The sequence below is a fragment of the Camelus bactrianus genome, chromosome 24, assembly GCF_048773025.1.
Source record: "Camelus bactrianus isolate YW-2024 breed Bactrian camel chromosome 24, ASM4877302v1, whole genome shotgun sequence".
Taxonomy (NCBI): Eukaryota; Metazoa; Chordata; class Mammalia; order Artiodactyla; family Camelidae; genus Camelus; species Camelus bactrianus.
In genome coordinates, this window is record NC_133562.1 from 11,762,222 (window position 1) to 11,781,995 (window position 19,774).

The 19,774-nt window shown below is 43.1% G+C and overlaps 1 protein-coding gene across 8 annotated transcripts in view; it reads right to left on the minus strand.

Moving 5' to 3' along the window:
• Positions 1-19,774, minus strand: part of CHST9 (carbohydrate sulfotransferase 9) — a 191,861-nt gene that overhangs the window by 83,453 nt on the left and 88,634 nt on the right. For 7 of the 8 annotated variants that reach the window (XM_045505911.2, XM_074352192.1, XM_074352191.1 and 4 more), the window contains one exon: positions 9,981-10,022. In XM_045505911.2, the coding sequence (XP_045361867.1) occupies positions 9,981-10,022 (42 nt within the window). Of the gene's footprint in view, positions 1-7,243; positions 7,359-9,980; positions 10,023-19,774 lie in introns of those variants that run through there. The other variant, XM_045505912.2, reaches the window with a different exon arrangement.

Below are 19,774 nucleotides of genomic sequence, written 5' to 3' on the forward strand. Positions count from 1 at the left end.
TTTAAATCTCTTAGATTTCTCAGTCAACACTATTAACAACACATCCTAGACCACTGCCTTTATTTCTGTAACACTCTTCCTGTGTGCTTCCCCAACTTTTCCCATTCTTTTAGTCTCTCTCTTTTCCATTTTTTGGTTTATTTCTTTATCAGTCCCCACTGTGCACGGCACCGAGGCCTCTGTCCTTCATTCCTTATTTGTTTCTCTCTCCATCAGGTCTTTTGTCTCCCGTCTATGAAGTTAAACATCTCCCCAAAACCAGGTTTTATTTATTGCCATTTGCAGATATCCAACTCGACCCTAAAGCTCAACAACAACAACAACAACAACTAAAATTCCTTGACTTTCCTGCTAAAACATTTTCGTAATCATTACATTCTGGCTCTCCTGCAAGCTCACCATCGCTACCCAGAGCGTGACTAGTTCCAGGGCCCACATAGATGCCCAAATCTGAGGATGCTCAAGTCTGTCACATAAAACGGCTTGGTACAGCCGGCCCTCCGTATCTGCCCGATACTTAGTCACTCTGACAGCCTTCTTTCAAAGGGTTCCAGTCTCCTCCGTGCGCGGAGAGGGACCCAGACTGGATATCACCTGCTCAGACAGGTCTCCCAACAATACTTTTTATTTTCCCAACTAGAGAAGGAGCTGTGTGTACATCTGCGAGGCACTGTGCGCCCTTGGGAGAGGGGAGGGGAATGTTCATCTGAGAAAAGGGAGGGGTAATGCTGTCCGGCCAGTGGCGGGGCACAGAGGCAGGGAGAGGACGTTGACCTTGACCCCGTACCCAGATCATTCATCTGCCTGCCCAGAGCCGCGATGGTAGCTCCCAGTCACACCTCTGCCTCTCTTGAAAACTTGACAGGGAAGGATACATACTAATGTATTTTGTCTGTACCTCCTAATGTCAGGAAATAACTTCAAACTGCAGAGAGAGTCACGTGGGGATCCTACACCGCGCAGCCTACCCGACCAATCGACAGAGCTCTCTGCACAACAATTCTTGGTTTCATGTCTTCCTTTCCTTTACCACTCGGCATAATTTACACGAATTCTTTGCAAGTCCTTTTAGTGGAATTGCCTGCTTCCGGTTTCTCTCCCATCCAGTCCACATTGCCTGTTCGAGAACGACCTATAACTGGTTGGTGCACGTGACATTTGGTCTCCTTCACATGGTCTCATGCTGACTTCTGGACAGTATTTCAAGACTTTACTTCAGCTTAATCTTCCAGCTCCCGGCCTGCTCCTTACTTCTTCACTCTGTCCACGTACAGGCACCGCATGGCCCTTATGTGGCTCTAACTCCAAATCCCCTTGGTTGGTACCCCCCTCTCTGCTCTACAGGTCTATGGACCGCTCCTCCTGAGAGTTCTGTCCAGTGAACACCAGCGAGCGACCCCATCATCCCCAGCCACATGCCATCAGCCATGACTTGTAAATATAAGCTGCTCTCCTGGGACTCTGAAACAGAAGTAGTATTAGTGACTGTCCCTCAGTCTAGCTACAAACACCCCACGCTCATCTTGTGAGGAGAGTGGGCTTTGCTCATAAGGAAGGACAGTCTTCATCCACATAACTCTTGGCGATGGCCAGCGAGGCCCTTCCACGCCTTGCTGCTGCCCCTCTCCTCCGCTCACTGCCCCACCCTCGCCTGCGTCACACCAGCCCTTACCTGCCTGAGGCCGTCACGTGTGCTGCCTCTCCTGCAAGGCTGCTCTGCCCCTGCCTGTGACAGGACTGCGTCCCTCTCGACCCAAGTCTCTGAAAGAAGGTCACTTGCTCAGACAGGTCTCCCGACAAGCGGTCTTCCCTGTTACTGTCGTCTGCAGTGCCTGCCGCATCCCGCACAGCACTAGCGAAGTCTAAACCTTTGCTTATGTGCCTAGCTCTCCTCATTTAGCCCGTAAGCCCCTAGAGGTGGGAACCTGATCTGTCTGTTCACCACGGCACATCCAGTGCCCAGCACGTAGTATGGGTCAGTAAACATATTCACCAAAGGGATAAACATTGTCAGAGCTTTCCTTAGCTCTAGGTAATGTTCAAGCATCACCTTAGTAAAACTTAAGAGATTACAAATTTGGTATACTTAAGTTTGTATATATTGCATAATACATTGCATGCCTTTAAGATACTACAAATTTGGTATATTTAAATCACAATATGCAATAAATGATATTTGTAGGAAAGTCTGATAATTTGCTATCATCCTCCTGCTGCAGAGATGGGGATAAAGAATAGAAATAGCATGGCCTGGCTCCCTGGACCCGAAGTCATTGCTCAAGGACAGTAAAAGACGCTATAAAATCACTTGCACTATAAAGATCATTATCTAAAGTCATTATCATGCACAGGACATTCAAACCTCATGTGGAGCTTTCTTTCCTAGTACTTCGATCCTGACAATTCTCAAAACACCCAGACTTACTTTCTATTTCTCAGAAAAAGGAGGATAAATCAAGGAGACACTTGAAAATGAACAAATAGTCACGAATTTATAAAAGTGCAGCGATAGCCCCATGTTTCACTCATTATAAACATGCCTCTTTATCTGCCTGCAAACTGCCATTATTATTATTTCCAATTTTAAAAGTTCCTCCCTCACTTTTTGAGTAATAGTAAAATAGCTTTACCACCTCAGGGTAAACAAAGAGTTTTCTTTATAGATAGGCCACTAAAAAGCAACAATCATAAAAGAGAAAAATAATTTATTACTCTTTATCAAATTAAAAAATTGGCTCATCAAAAGGCACTTTAAATAAAATGAATAGGCCAACCACAAACTGGGAAAATATTTACTGTGCATGGATCTGACAAAGGGCTTTCCAGAACCTATGAAGAACTCCTACCATCAGCAAGAGACAAGTGATTGGTAAAAGAGAGAAAAAACTTGAACAGACATCTCACCAAAGAAGATACACAAATGGACAACAGCACATAAAAAGGAGATCAAGATCATGGCCATCAGAGAGATGCCCCTTAAAGCCACGAGCGATACCATTTCATACCCACTGTTGATGAGGATAAGCAGTAGCCGGAAATTTTAACATCGTTGGTGAACTAATGGACAGTTTCTGATTAACCTTAAAGGTTAAACTGTGAATTCCATTTCTTGTTCTTTATCCAATGGGAATGAACACAGTTATTCACAGACTTGTACAGGAATTTCAGAGCAGTCTTATCCATAAGAGTCCTAAACTAAAAATAACTCACATGTCAATACCAGGATAAATAACTTGTAGTTTAGTCATACAGTGGAATATTACTCAACAATAAAAAAGAATCAACTACCAATACATGCACCAATCACAAAAATACTATACAGTAAGTGAATGGAGCATCTACAAAGTATATGTTATGTGATTCCATTCATAGAACTAACCTATGGGGATAGAAATAGGCAAGTTGTTGCTTGGGCAGTAGAGAGGAGATGAAGGGGTGGGAGGGAAGTGAGGGGAGGGGTCTTCAACTGGAATTGACAGGAAAGGGCCATAAGGGAAACATTTAGGGTATGAGATTCAGTGTCTTATTTTGGGTGGCTATTATACAGAGTGCATATAATTGTCAAAACTCATTGCATTGAACACTTAAGATCTGTGTGTTTTACCGCATATAAATTGTACCTTAATTTTAAAAATTAAGAGATTGTCATTTTAAAAAAAAACTTTAACACTAAACATCATTCAGAATATTTCTCTACTTTTTAGGTATGAGAAACATTAAAAAAAAATTCTTGTTCTATTGAATTTAACACACCTGGTTTACAATATATGATGACTACATTAATGTAACCAGTTTCATTAGATTAATTGTAATTCATTAGACTCAATTTATAGTAAAGTTCAGAAACATAAAGATAAAAAAAAACCAAAGAAACACCTCCCGAAACAAACAAAAACTCCTGCTCTAAATCAGGATCGTTTTCAAAGGTGAATGTCATTGCCACAGTCCACCAGCAAGGGGAGTAGTTACACTTTGAGAAGAATTCGAAACTCGTCACCAGTGAATTATTCCATAGGGCACTTTAACAAGACCAAAAACTGACTTCTGGGTGTAGCCAGAATGGAAATGACAGATCATTTGAATGCAAGAGAAAAAGATCGGAAACCTTGACCCTCTAGATTACTTTGCACCTCAGTGAGAAAGGGAAAAACAGACCAGTTTATTAAAAGGATATGTTCATGTAATGCAGGCACCGGGAGAATATTTTAAAGAACAGCTACATTAACTGTGGGATGCCGCTTTTTCTCGGTTAATTATTCCCCATACAAGAATAATAATGTACATACACCCACTTCTCCCACGAAAGAAAAAGACCTGAACGGTGCCACTATTTTGACGGATGTGGGAATGACAGCATCATTCTGCACGGAATCTGCAAGCTGTTAGAACACTGGAGCCTGTTCGAGAGTAGGTAAGACTGGCAGAGGGTAATTTTTAAAAATCTTGAAGAGTAAGGGCTTTTCCGTTGAGACAGATCCCAAATCTGAAGGTTTATGCTGCATTTTTAATAGGTATCATCACTTCACCAATTCTTACAAGATTTGTAAGGCTTAATTCTCCCATAAGCTCAAGAAGGCTGTAGAAAAGTCTCTTTCTATCCCTTACTGCCAGGTTGGGTAATCCTGGATGTACAGAAATGAATGTTCTGGCTGACAAGAGGAAGCACGTCCCTAGGCGTGCGTGAGTGCGGGGCTCCTGGTAGAGACACTTACAATATGGGTAACTGCCCGCTTTGCACTCTAACCTCCGTAATAACCCTGACCTTGATTCTAACACCACAGTACCTTCTCCATCCTCCTCATTCCCCGGAGAAGCTGAGCACAGAGGAACCAGCATTGTGTGCCTTAGAAAGTGCCCTGAGCCACGCCCGGCAGGGGGGCTGGAATCCCCACTTACAGGAAACCCACATCTCTGCATTCTGCAGTGCTCACAAAGCTGGGGTGCGCCCTCCCTCCTCCCTTGGGGCTCAGTGAGTGCAAGGATGCTGGGTGCACAGAAACAAGAGTCCCTTCTGGAACCGTGTAGGAGAACACGCCTCCAGAAGAAAAGCTTTTTAGAAGCTGAGCAAGGTGTGTGGGCTGAGCAGGGGTGGTCAGGGGCAACTCTTTCCAGCTGCAGCTCCTTCACAAAGGCAGCCCTCCACCCCGGGGGGAGAGAGCAAGCTCTCACCATGTAGAACAGTTATCAGCCATGAACGTGTGTACCCTTCGGCTGGGACACAGACCCTGCCCGAAGATTTTCCTCATGAAAATCCAAGGAATGCTTTTCAGTTCAATATCCCTGAGAAATGATTTGGAATTACTTCCACTCATCAAATAGAGAGAAAGCACTTTTCCCCCTCAGTTTCTATAAATGGAGGAAGTATGGGATCCAAAGTAAGGAGAGTCAAGTTTTAGACTCCGCCTTGAACATCTTCTTGAGGTCCCCACGTCTGTGATGTTACAGTCTGGACTGTATTCTTGCCGGCAAGGATTCACGGGGTTGTCCCACACTGACCACCATTTCACTACGCAGCAAAGAATTTTTAGAGAACAATGAGAAAGATTCAGGAATACAGTGCTGCTGGCCACAGAGTCCTAATTCCGAGTTTGCCACTGGATGGACGTGAGTCTTGTGTTCTTCCAACTAAGTGGGAAATAAACCAAAATACTGTCTCCCAAGGGTGACTAAAATCTGCAAGGTGTATGAAAGGTGGAGATGAGGTGGAAAGGGGGGACTAGACGAAGAACCCAGAGATGGGAGACGTGCTGATTGAAAGAGGAAACAGAAGGAAGATGTAGTTAGAGCTAAAGAGATGAAAAAGATAAAGATGTCTGTGTGTGTGTTTAAAAATTTAATTTGATTTTTAGCTGACGTATAACTGACTCGCAGTATTGCTTTCAGTTGCACAGCACAGCAGCACAGTACAGCAGCACAGTATTTTTATAGGTTGTGCACCATCTAAAGTTATTGTAATATTATTGACCGTATTCTCTGTTCCCTATTTATTTTATAACTGGTGGCTTGTTGTGTGTGCTTGTACCGAGAGGTGAGTTGCTCGCTCTAAGGGATCTGGAGTGAAGACCACGCACAAACCAGGCAGGAATGAGTGGCAGTTGTTAGAAGTCACTCTGGTCTGGCTGGCACGGCACCAGGGGACTAAAGCACATTCAGAAAAGGGCTGATGTGCATTTGTGGCCTGAAGGCTGAGTCCCCAGCCTGAAACTGATTCAGGAGAAGCGTTGTGTGGCGCTTCCTACCCTGGGGAAGGCAAAGACTTCCCACCCTGGGGAAGGTTGTGCTTCAGCACGGCTCCTGCCTCGTACGGAGGGACCACGCGTGGGGAGTGAGGACGCTGTGTGTCCTGGAATGGTCTATATGTGGGCAGGTGACCACAGCTGACCGAAAGCAATGAACAGGGAGCAAGGTGCTTAGAGGTGAATCCTGCGTGATCCCTGTTGGTCTCCACAGGAGGCTGGGCTTTGGGAACCAAGTCTGAGGAGAAAGAAGAGTGAGCTCTGGGGTGTCCCACCCCCTAATGAGTCTTTACAGTTGTATTTTTCACAGAGATCTAGATTTGTCTGAATTTGACAGGGTTTCCCTGATGTTTCACATCTTATTCATGGAAGACACTTATATTCATTATCTTCAAAGATCTTAGACAGCAGCTAGCACCTTGAATTTAGGAGATCCTTAATGAATAATTACTGACTGAATGAATGAACTCAGTTCCCCAAAGACAAATGTGTCTTCTATTAATTAAAACAGGAGTCAGTGATGGGCCAGATATAGCCTATATTTTCTTTATGACTGCCATTTGGCAAATGAAGGACGCTCTCTAGCAATTCAAATCTCCCTCTGAGGGAAGTTTAGTAACTATCAAGATAGATCTTGGCAGCTCTCGCCTGGGGTCCCCAGGGCTCGCTAAGCATTTGAAGAGGACACTGGATATTATCTTAGCGGCTGGGGGGAGAACCCGCTTCCAGGGGCAGGAGGGGAAGCGTGGTCCTGCCTGTCGCATCCAGTGAATTCTGTACTGCCTGGAGTTCTGTCTGAAACTGGTGCCTGCAGCCAGGCTCCTTTTTGCTTGGTTCGAATTCCAGTTTTCTATTCCAGAGGAGGTAGAAACCTTTCTCACTGCCTTGCGTGCTAGGGAAGAACTAAACATCAAGCGGAGGGAGAGGCTGGGGGTGGGCGGGGACTGCGAGCGCAGGGCGGAGAGAGAGGGTGGGAGGAGCAGGCAAGGGACTGGCTGGTGTCTTACCCACAGCTGGTGTCTGGAGCTCAGCTGACAGGAGAGTGTACAACCCTGGGGACTTTGGCAACTCAACCTTCTTACTTGAAAATGACAAGAGCCTGAAGGTCACAGGCAGCTGAGCCTGAAGAGGAAACACAATATTCTGCCAACCCAGTGTTGAGGCTGGAGGATAGATCTTTGTTTGTTTGTTTTAGTTTTCCTGTTTGTTTTTTGGGAGAGAGAATTCAGTTTATTTATTTATTTATTTTAAGGGCAGTACTGGGGATTGAACCCAGGACCTCGTGCACGCTAAGCATGTGCTCTATCATTGAGCTATACACCCCCCGGAGTACAGTCTTAGGGAATCAGGCCTCCAAGTTTCTGGGATCTGCACTGATCAACATTTTCAACGTTCCCTCAGTGGCATCGAGCCTGCTTTGACCTTCCCCAACTCCAGTCCATCAGATCATCCATGTCGGCTGCTCCGGAGCTGTATGACTGCACCGCAGAGTCATGTTTTGAGAAGGGGCCCTCAATTCTGCTTAAAAACATTCTTACATGTCCCCTTCTGGTTTTCATTCCTCATTGCGATTTTTCACTCTCTCTCCCTGGGGATAAGCTCTGATTCACAGATAATAATCATCTAGCACCTTTCATCTCTAGAGGACCTTTAGCTGAGTACGTGGTACGTAACTCATCTTTATAATCTCAGTGACCCCTATAAGCGACGTACTGTTCTCCTCACATTATAGACAAGAGCTCAGAGGTTAAGATAACACCGAAATGCACGTAGGTTATGGGATCTGCCCATGTTGACATCACTCACAGGCACCTGAGCTGGGGTTCAAGCCTGTGTCCTCCGAGTCTACACCCCATTATCCAACAGGACAGTGGGAAGAAAACTGAAGCTCATAGACACAAACTCCCTCAAATTTCTTTATAGCCACCTTCAAATTTATTGCTCCTTATTGTCACTCATTGTTTATTTACTGACTAGCCCTTTTCTCCTCCAGCATGGATAAGCTGATTCTATTCTGTGTTCCTAAAAGTCCTCTCACTTGTCCTTACATAGTCTTATCTCTTCCCATTTCTTCCCATTTCAGTTCTCTGCAGATGGCCCTCAGATGTTTCTGTGAGCTCCGATGGCTGTTTCCAACCACCAAGTAAAGGCGTATTTCCTCAGTAACACACCTTTTTATAGATCATACACCGTCCCCCACACCTCCTCAGCTCTCTGCAAGTACCATGTCTGCTCTGCGTTTCTTAAGCAGCCCATGGAGTCCCTGTCTCCATACTTTGGCTCATAATGATTTGGAATGTTCTCCTTCCTCTCCTTGTAGAAATTCTATTTTTTTTTTTTAAGAATGAGCTTAAAAAATGTTACACCAGCTATGAATATTTCCCCAACTCTCCCAGTCAGAATTTAACGGTATATTCTCTGTGTCCCCAAAGCACTTTGCTTATAAGAATGACACATCACTCATCACATGAGAAACTTGTCTCCATCTCTATTTCAACTTATGGGCTTTCAGCATAACAAGGACAATAAGACAGTTTACACACGTTTACACAAGCATGGACCTTGACTAAGTGTTTGTTGAATGAATGAATGAACGGTGATTCAGTTACTGCTCTGATTTTCCAACATGCCCCAATGAGGCCATGATCTGATTTTAGGGTCATTTTTTTCCTCACCTTAAAAATCTTCACTGTCATCCTGGGAATTTGTCTTGCCTGCTTTGTGAAAATTTTGAGTTTTAAATTAAAAAAAAATTACCTGTGATATAAAACCATGGAAAAGGAAAGGGAATGATACATCATTTTTCTTGTAAAAATAAATACACTACTGTCATCCAGGTGATCAGTGTTACAGAGAAGCATCCAAAAAAATGACAGTTTATATTTGTAAATTAAAAATATAAGATAATCAGAATTGATTCTCTTCTAGTAACAAATATTTAAGTTCACATGTAACACAACAGTACATTTCATTAGATTGGAATAATGAGTTTGGGGAAGTGGGAGGGACTGGGGGGATATTAGCCTGAATTATGGAAGTCAGATTTATTGAAAGCCACGCAGTTTTATTAGTTTCAATACTATGATCTGCCAATAAAGTCTGTCTAAGGAGACACCTACTTAATGGCATGGATCCTTATTTAATAGCTGAATCTTTTTTGCCTGAAGACCACTGTCTATGAGAAAGCCATGAGGACAATTATTCTTTTTAAATAAGTTACAGGTACTGCCTTTATTTCTCTTATCAAATCCATTCCTTGGAGATAATTCAAAGGTACATTTCATCTTAGTCTGGGTCAAATTGTCAAACATGGTGTATTTGCAATATCTGAATGAGGTTTTACTACATTCTTAGAGGAAGACACTTCTGGAGAATAATGAAGAGAATCCAACGGGAAGTGGTAAATACTTTTTCAAATAAAAAAACAGGAAAAATGTGAACTTTTTCAAATAAGATGAACATTAATTATTCATTAAGCTAGAGCTAACTGAGATCTATCTTCAGAGTCTTTGGTTTCCTTTGTAAATTCCTGGAGGGCAAGGGTCACGGTCTGCTTGATTCTCTCCCAGCCTTCCAAGACGTCATACGCCCCAACAACGCCACCGGGGCTGCGCCTTCCGGGGATGGCTGTCATTGAAAGAACAGGCGTTCAAAAGCAATGCTATGGGGGTTTCAGACATGGTAGCGTCTGTTCTCCTTCTGTCTAACTACCTGAGACCCAAACATTATGGAGAGTTTACTCACTGATTCTGGGTAGAGGCCGCAAGTAGTGTGTAGGTCCCCATCCTAGAAAAGAAAAGAGGGAATTCATATATTACCATCACATCCAAGGACATTTAAGAACCTTTCTACATTAAACACGCTTCAAATATCAGTCTCTGATATGTTATTTCTAGCCAAGAAAATCACGAGGAGGGAGAGGATTATGAAACAGAGTATGTCATTCCTGTGTTTCTGGGCTGCTCAAGAGGTGACAGGCTTGGTGTGGCTTACGAGGCAACCTGGCATTACCTTCAAACTTTGCCACAGAAAAGAGTGAGCTTTGTGCCTGTACCTTCTGTGTCTGAGAAATGGAGCTAGAAAACATCCACCGCAAGGAAGAAAAGCTCCCTGGCTTCTCTGCATCCTGCTCCACAACATGCCAAGGTGTTGACATACAATCACAGTTTCTGCGTAAAACACCTGAGAACTTGGGCTAGACCTCTTTAGGTACAAAGGATGCTCGGGGCAGGTGTGCCACGTGCCTCCCTGATGTGGCACAGCTGGTGACCCACCATTGGAGACCTCGGTTGGTAAAACTTAGAAGAGCAAATGAAATGAAATCTAGGATAAAAGAACCAAAGCTCTTTGAGGGAAGCCCTCCCGTGCGTATTTAAATCAGCCAGAACTAACGCAGATTTGGAGGGAAGAGCTCGAACCAAGGGATCTTGGGGTTTTCCTTGAGCCAAAGATTTTTCATCTTAATAATCTAGAAGGACCCTTCTCTGCCAGATGAAGTTGCTAAATGTAACAGTGTATTTCTTCTGCTTTAGTCATCTCTGGGGAGAGGTGAGCCTCAACTTACTCTGAGAACAAGTCTAGGGAATCACAAGAGGGTAAGTATATGGCTGTTTAGACTTCTGCTTTCTAGATTACACTGTTACAATTCTTCCTTCAAAAACATATTACAAATATACCATATAGAATGCATATTATATACTGTACATAATACCACATATTTTATGTAATACATATTATATATTACACGTGAAACTATACATTAATATATATCTTATCTATGTATATGTAATGTTTTGCTCTCTGCATTGTCTTTTTCAAAATATGCTTTAATTAGTTTTTTGGGGGGAGGGTAATTAGGTTTATTTATTTAATGGAGGTACTGGGGATTCAACCCAGGACCTCGTGCATGTTAATTAAGTATGTGCTCTACCACTGAGCTATAACCTCCCCCTCAAAATACCCCTTTCAAAGTTTGCTGAGAAAAATTTGAACAAGTACTTCAGAATGGTGAGGCTTAAGCAATGGTAGGATGAATTCTCTGTCCTGCTATTCTTCTCCATTTAAGTAACCTGCTCTCAGGGTGACTCATTTATAATACTGCTTTTCTAAACCTAATTGAGACAAAGGATCCTATTGGCCCTTGCCTTTTAAATTAATCTTTCACCAAATTTCATTGGCGCTAAAATATTCCAGTTTATACTTTTGTCAATTAAATCCTATTCCATCCTTAGAATGACTGAAGGAGTATATCCAAGAGCATTTTGAGCTGCATTGTCATGAGTTTCCTGGGATAAGGGATCAGCAGCTCCACTTGATTTAGTAATTTCTGCATTTTGAATGAAGGCACTTATCAGGTCATTAGTAGAGCTCATCAATAAGTTACAGGTCCTACAGTACAATCGATCCCCACGGGTTGGAACCTGATATGTCATCCACTGCACTGACTCACTTTGATGCAACTGCAAGTCTGCATTTACTTGTTCACCCATGTAACAATAGCATGATTAAGGTCACACTTTTGTGACTTGGTGACAACAATACTGTTTAGACCAGATCCCCAAATCTTCCTCCACACAAAACTGATTTTATCCAGGACGTCTCATTGTTTACATAACCTGCCACATAACCGTGGAAGGAAATTAAACTGACATGGAAAAACAAACGGCTATTCAAAAAGTCAAATGCGGCTGCTTCTTTATCTCTGATGAAATTCTGCTAAGTCGCTTATGATTGCATGAGAAGCTGCTCTCATCAGGTATAGCCCCTCAGCTCTCAGGTTTACCAAGTCATTTCCATTAAAAAATGTGGACACGGAAGCTATTTCCCTATCCCCTGCCAGGGCTCAGCTGTGTAAAGACTGTGCAAGGTCACCTGCTAATTTCTTTTCTTTTTTAAAAATTTATTGTAGTAAAAAACACATAAGATCTATCTTCTTAACAAATTTTAAAATGGACAGTAGGGTATTGTTTACTGCAAGCACGATGTAGCGCAGCAGATGGCTAGGACTCCTTCATCCTGCAGGGCTGAAAGTCTATACCCGCTGAACAGCAACTCCCCATCACCCTCTTCCCAGCCCCAGGAAACCACCATTTGCTAATTTCTCCAGGGTCTCAGGAAACCTGACATTGGGGCATAATAATGAGATTATACTCCTGGACTGGATACACTCTGATGGTCTGGTTTGGCTTTCCACTCATTGCAGACTAAAGTATATCATTAGATGCATGCAAGTGTCCTACAGCATATAGTAAACTTGCTGAACACAGGGATGGGGAGGAGGGGACAGCTCAGTGGTAGAGCGCACGCTTAGCATGCACGAGGCCATGGGTTCAATCCCCAGTGCCTCCATCTCACACACACACACACACACACACACAGACATGACTTAGTCTTCTCTTTATAATTTCCCAAAACCTAGTTTAGTGCTGTGTATAAATATGTATTGAGTTAAACTATAATATTTCTTTTCAAAGGTTAACATTAATTAATGTTAATTTTAAGGATCTGACAAAAAGACAGGAAAGCAAATACCATTTATTTTTGAATTTATGACTTGTCTCCTAAAAAAAGCCTCCCCTCTCACCTCCCAACAACAGTTAAAGTATGCATAGCCCTTTAAAGGGTCTGACTCTGTCTTCTGACTCATGGCTATTCCTACATACTTTTTAACGTAATGACCACCTAGGATGTGGCTCTCAGTCCGTATAATCAATATAGGCTGACTTCCTCGCTACATGACCATACATTAAGTAACCATGAACATTCTCCCGTGGTCAGCTGTGAAAACGGCTTTAAATGTCAGAAGGCAGGCTTGCTTCACATAACAGAAGTTAACTGGGTTTGTCCAGAGCCCTGAAAATTAGTAAGAGTTCAAATCTCACATCCAGTGTACGTGTCCTTATATTACACTTAGGAGATTGATATGGTATTAAAGGCTTAATTGAGTGGCACAGACAATCTAATGCAACAAGATCTTTCCTCTTCATCACATGCCTTTACTCTGGGCCATTTTTGTTTTCAGTGGTAAAGCACGTATCACCTGTTGAAACTTGGCGTATCACCATACTGAATGAATAGGCTCAGAGCTTTAATGGGAAATCAATTTTTTAAAATGTAGCATCTCACCAATCCTTTTTTCCGAGGGTTTGGGAGATCCGTGCAGCACGAATAGCACACTGAGCCAAGCAGGGCTCGCACTCAAGTGAGGGAACACAGATGTGACCAGAATGTACTTTCCTGAAAGTAATTCTTCTGGCCACTTGATAAATTAATTAAGTTGGTTACCATCACCCTTACTTGACGAGAATACAAGACAGGAAAAGGCTGGACAGTTCCCTGAGACCACGTGGTAGTTTGCTGTTAAAACTGAAATAGGGTTACATTTCATGAATTTTTTTCTCCAGTAAACCTTTCATAAACATGAGGATCAATACCCTCTTAATTTTACATAGAGATATATTGATGCAAAAAAAGAACGTCATAGTGAGGTTTAGGTTCTTTGCTGTAAAATATTTGGCTGGATTCAAGTTCATCCCCATATTTTATTTTGTAATATTGGTTTGGTCTAATCTTACCCTCTTTTCTCTTTTCCTCTAAAATCGCTTGGATATACACTTATTAAATCAATAATAACCACAGTAACAGCTAACAGGTACTGAATCCTTATTAAATATCAGACCTGGTGCTGAGCACTTGACGTGACCTCTGTCTAATCTACGACCAGAACAATCCCACGGGAATCTGACCTGGATTTCTGCTAATGGAATGTAACTACATGTTTCCAGTTCTTCACTTGTTAACATAAGCCCCACCCACCACCATCATCATCATCTATATTTCCTAGATTCAGTTCCATTAAAGTGCACTGAGAACTCCATGACACACAGCAGGAAGCCTCTGAGATTTGTTTGAGGTTTTCCCTACCATTTTACCAATGTATTTTCACACCTGATTCTGTAGCATTTTATTTTCAGTAACTCAACTTCGAGTCTCTCCAAACCATCTTCATAGAAGTAGCAGTTCTTTTAGGCATCCCTATGTCACCGGTTTTATACAATTTATAATTGAATTGAGTAATTCTAGGCACAAATACAGCAGGCAGTGCAGGTGTGGGAACACACACAACTGAGTCGGGCCACACGCATCCCCACAGGTGGGGGCAGACGCTACAGGTGGGCTCAGGGCATGGCAGGTGGGGGCCTGGAGGTGAGCTGGCTGGAAGCGTCCGTCAGCAGGGTACATCTCGGGAAGGGGCAGAGTTGCTGAATCAGGGACATCATTTAAGAGAAGGCCAGTTAAAAGAACTTTTGTTGTATTTGATACTTTAACTGTGTAGGCTAAAATTAAAAAATAAAAAAAAAATAAAAAAAAAAAAAAAGAAGCAGAAGGAAAAAAGAGAGTGAGTTTAGGTTCCTTGTCCAGGATTACAAACTAGAGCTGGAGCTAGGATTTGGCTCCAGAAATCAGCCTTTCGGTCTAGCACGTCAGTGTCCCCACCCCCACCCTCCCATCCCAGGAGCCTCGGGACAGAGGTAACTGTGGAGGCTTGGGTGGGCTGCGGCTGCCCAGGAAGGGGGTTCAAGACAGCTCAAGGGCGGTCCGCAAGAGGACACAGCAACAGAAGCGGGAGGAGGCCTGAGAGCGATGAAACAGTCTTGGGACTCTGCCGAAGAAGAACCCTGTGATTGAAGCTAACCTCGCGTTAACCCAAATATTTCTTGACCTTGGGCCTCTCTGGTTCAAAACAAAAGGGCTTTTAGCAGATAAGTTCGGCCAACTATTTTCAGAACCGGTTTTTGCAACTCTGAAATGGAAGAAACCCTGAAAGGGCGTCCCTGCCCTTCAGCAAACAATCAACGACCCCGGAGACCCGTTGCCCCAGCGGTCCCGTGGGAAGCCAGGTGTGGGAGCAAGCTTAGTGGGAATCTGTGACGGCAAACGGCATTCAGAGTGAAGTCATTTGAATCTCACCCCCTACTTCCTTCTAATCCTTGGGTTTTACAGCTTCTATTTCCATCAAGTCCTCCTTGGAGTAAGACTATGTAAGCACCAGTTTTGAAGAACTCCCTAGCCTCTGTTAAAAACAAAACAACAGGTCCAAAATGGGGTCACCTGTGCTAAGCCCATGTCACCAAAGAGAAACTTAATACCGAACCTAATGGCAGTTCCCATCTCCCCCAAGAATGCAGTCGTAACCGGTGGGTTAGGAACTTTCTGGTCAGTACCAGTGAGGTAACCTGCCACAAAGACCCTTTTCATCCACCACAGGAAGGTGAGGTCATCTGCCCGGGCCTCATGCCTTCTGCTTTCTGCCTATAAAAGCCTTCCTCTTGGGCAACCTCCTCAGAACCCCTCTCTGCTTGCTAGACGTCATGCCGCCCGATCTGCGAATCACTTAAAAAAGCCAATTAGATCTTCAAATTTACTCGGCTGAATTTTGTTTTTTAACACCTCCTAGAAGGGATGATTTTATGATAGCTGCTTTAAAAATGCCGGGAATGGATTACGTTTTTCCGTTATGTATCAATGCTTTCAGTTTATGTTAAAGGTTTCCGATGTTTCTGTCCTTGGCCTTTTCCAAACTGTTTCCTTCAAGAAGAAAATTAGAAAGGTATTAAGATTTCTATGACTTCATAAGGAATTCATAAAAAGGTTAAAGACCTTTAAATGGCCATCCTGCCAATAAAATGGTGCTAAGTTGTGCAAACTCTTCAGACACGGGACATCACTTTTATACATGTTCAAAAAACAGCTGTTTCGATTTGAACTGATGTGGTTTAAAAAATAATTATTGCAATCATTGAGCCACAAATGTGGTTGAGATTTAGAGCCTCCTTCACATAAAACAGTATGTCACTCCAATAGCTTTTTGGAAGCAATATTTTAAACAGTGGAATAAGTATTTAATTAATATGCATGCAAAGGTAGGGCGTGCATGGGTAGAGATCGAATATCAGCGAGTATCTGAGCGCTCCTTCCCTCGGAGCCTCGCTCTAGCTTCTGCGCTCTGCCCTTGGCCGAGGGCACGCGCCCTGGCAGGGGGACCCGGCACTTTACCGCGTGCTTTGTGTGGAACAGAGGGCAAACTGAACCATGTGCAGCCAGGCCCTGAGAGACGGGATGAGCCCAACCGGCAGCCTGGAAAGCGAGAACCGCACTGAAAAGGGGCAGGTCTGACTCTGCAGCTGGCTCAGGGGAAGCCAATGAACCCAGCTCTGCTGCGCCCTAATTCCCTCTTCTACAAAATGTATTAATGTCCATTTCGGCGTTGAGATTCTGGGAAATGAGGCAGCTACCAAGCTTTTCCTATTTATGTTGTATTTCATCACCCCACCACCATAAGTGCTGTCACACACGCCACCACCTCTGATGCTCAGAGCAGTTACTTGCTGGCGCGTTATCCTGCCTCACTCTTGCCAGACCATCTCTGCAGGAACTTCACCCTCTCTCCCATCTCTCAAGCTCACCTGTACTTGGTTCAGTCCCAAGTACATACACACGCTAGCTCTGACCTCTCCTGAGCTTCAACTCTGCTTCTCCAAGTTCTAGCTTCCACGTGGGTGTCCTATTGTTGGATCAAGTGGACTAGACTTGAACGAAACTCGCAATCCTTTCCCCCAAACCACCTGTCCCCCTGAACTTGCACATGTGCGTCTATTACAGACTTCTGCCGGGTAGGCTTGTGACTTTGACATTCCCCCCCATCTCTTCTCCACACCTGTTTCCAGACAGTCACCTTTGGATCTTTTCTTTCTGTGTCTCATACTCATTCTTCTTTTTTTGTTAACCCCCCATCAATCCTGCCAAAATCCTTAGCACATCAAAGTCTAGACGACTGCAGTGGTCCCCAAACTGATGCCCTGATTTCAGACTCTGACCTAATGTTGATATACCAAATCAAGCATCTAATCAAAAACTGCTCTGCCCGTGCTCATCTCCTCCTCAAAACCTCTATTTGCTTCTCTCCGTTATAAGATCCCATTTAACTCTCATTAAATATGACCACTGTTTACCCGTGCAACTCAGAACTTTCCTAAACAAATTCTGAAAGTCCCCCGAAGAGGCCACATTCATTTCTATTCCCAAGCCTGAAACACCCAACTCTCTCTCTGCTGTCTGAAAAGGACCCACTCCTTCTTCAAGATCTAACCTTGATGACCTCATCTCTCGCTGCTCAGAGTGGTCGGATTCTGAATGTTAGTAGTTACCACTCATTTGGGAGGATGGCAAAGCCCAGGAGCAAGCAGCACACCAGGCAAAGCCCCTTCACATAGAGTAACTCATTCGGTCCTTGAGCTCATCGGGTAAGCACCATGAATTCTCCTACTTTACAGGTGAGAGCATGGCTCAGAGAGGTTACTGATGTGTCTAGGCCACAAAGTTGCCAAGTGCTGGACCCAAACCCAGGTGGTCCAGCCACAGAGTCCGGGGTTCCTTACCCTTACACCACCGTGTACAGAATCTTCCTGTTATAGAAGTCATCAACTGTCTCTCCCACATGCAAGCTGATTAAGGGAAAGCACTTCGCCTCTGTCCTCTTTGTCTCTCTGGCATACACAGAGACACCTGGTATGAGAATTCCAAGAGGTGCAGGAAGCAAATTTCACAGTAGAAACAACGATGAACCTTGTACGGTGTCTGCCATGCTTAAAACACACTGAGGCACACCTTCCTTCTTGATTTTTCCTGTGTTATGTTAAAAGTGCTGCTGCATGGGCTTAAGACCTAAATACACATTTCTCCAAAGACATCCATATGGCCAACAGGCACATGAAAAGAAGCTCACTATTGCTAACTATTAGAGAAGTGCAAATCAAAACTACAATGAGGTATCACCTCACACCAGTCAGAATGGTCATCATTAAAAAGTCTACAAAAAATGAATGCTGGAGAGGGTGTGGAGAAAAAGGACTCTTCCTACACTGATGATGGGAATATAAATTGGTGCAGCCACTAAGGAGAGCAGTATGGAGGGTCCTTAACAAACTAAAAATAGTTACCATATGATCCAGCAATACCACTTCTGGGCATATACCTGGAGAAAACTCTAATTCAAAAAGATTCATGCACCTCAGTGTTCATAGCAGCAGTATTTACAACAGCCAAAACATGGAAGCAACATAAGTGTCCATCAACAGATGAATGGATAAAGAACATGTGGTATATATACTCAATGAAATATTACTCAGCCATAAAGCAGAATGAAATAACTTGCAGTAACATGGATGGACCTAGAGATTATCATATTAAGTGATGTAAATCAGGCAGAGAAAGACAAATATCATATGATATCATTTATATGTGGAATCTAAAAAGAATGATACAAATAAACTTATTCACAAACCAGAAATAGACTCACACACACAGAAAACAAACTTATGGTTACCAAAGGGGAAGGGGAGGGAGGGATAAATTGGGAGTTTGGGATTGGCATATACACATTACTATATATAAAATAGACAAACAATAAGGACCTACTGTATAGCATAGGGAACTATATTCAACATATTATAATAACCTATAATGGAAAAGAATCTATAAATATATATATATATATATATATATATATATATATATATATATATATATGTAACTGAATCACTTTTCTGTACACTTAAAACTAACACAACTTTGTAAATCAACTATACTTCAACAAAATTTTTTTAAAGTGCTTCTGCATATTTCACAGTTTGAAAAAGGGGTAATGTTCATAATAAAAATACCTTAAACATTTCCAGGTTTCAGAATGTGGGCCAGACAATGAGGACTTTTAATGTCACAGCCTCCCTCCCTCCCTTTCTTTTTTCTTTCCTTCCTTCGTCACTCTCTCAACAAAAATTTCTTTTATGCACACCACATGCCAGAAAAACAGACCTCTGGGCGTGCTATTAACATTTCCATCCTAGATGCTAAAAGACAGAGGCAAGTAACATCAAGTGATATCAGAAGCAATAAAGTGATCACTAAAATTTACTGTGAACATACCATGAGCTAGACGTTAGGGACTTGACAGCTATTTTTCTCACGCCTCATAACAGCTCTATGAGATAATACTATTATATCTCCATTTGTGTATAAGGGGAGGAAGTTGAGGGAGGGGATGGTCACACGACTCCCAGAGATTCCAGCCCTGGTAGTTTGAGATTAGAGCTTGCGCTCTCAACCTTTACACTGGACTCCCTCCAGGAGTAGGTTTCAGCCGCACGGCATGCAGAGGGCATATGCGAAACTGGTTTCATTTCCTTTCCACGAATAGTGTTGGAGCAAAACAGGGATTCTCCCGATATCAGCACAGACTTCCTCCGCAAGCAGGTGTGTGACTTTTAACAAGTTTACTCTCAGGGCTTCAGTTAATCCATTTGTAAAACAAAAAATTAGCACCAGAGCATCTCCAGAGCTCCTCCCAGATATAGACCTTCCATTATTCTAAAGAGGCAGCTGTAGGGCAGTGAGAATCCACCAAGTCTGGAGTCAAGGAACTAGGTTTGTTTTAATAGCCAGCATCCTCATTGAAGCCGGTCACAGGGCTCTGCATCCAT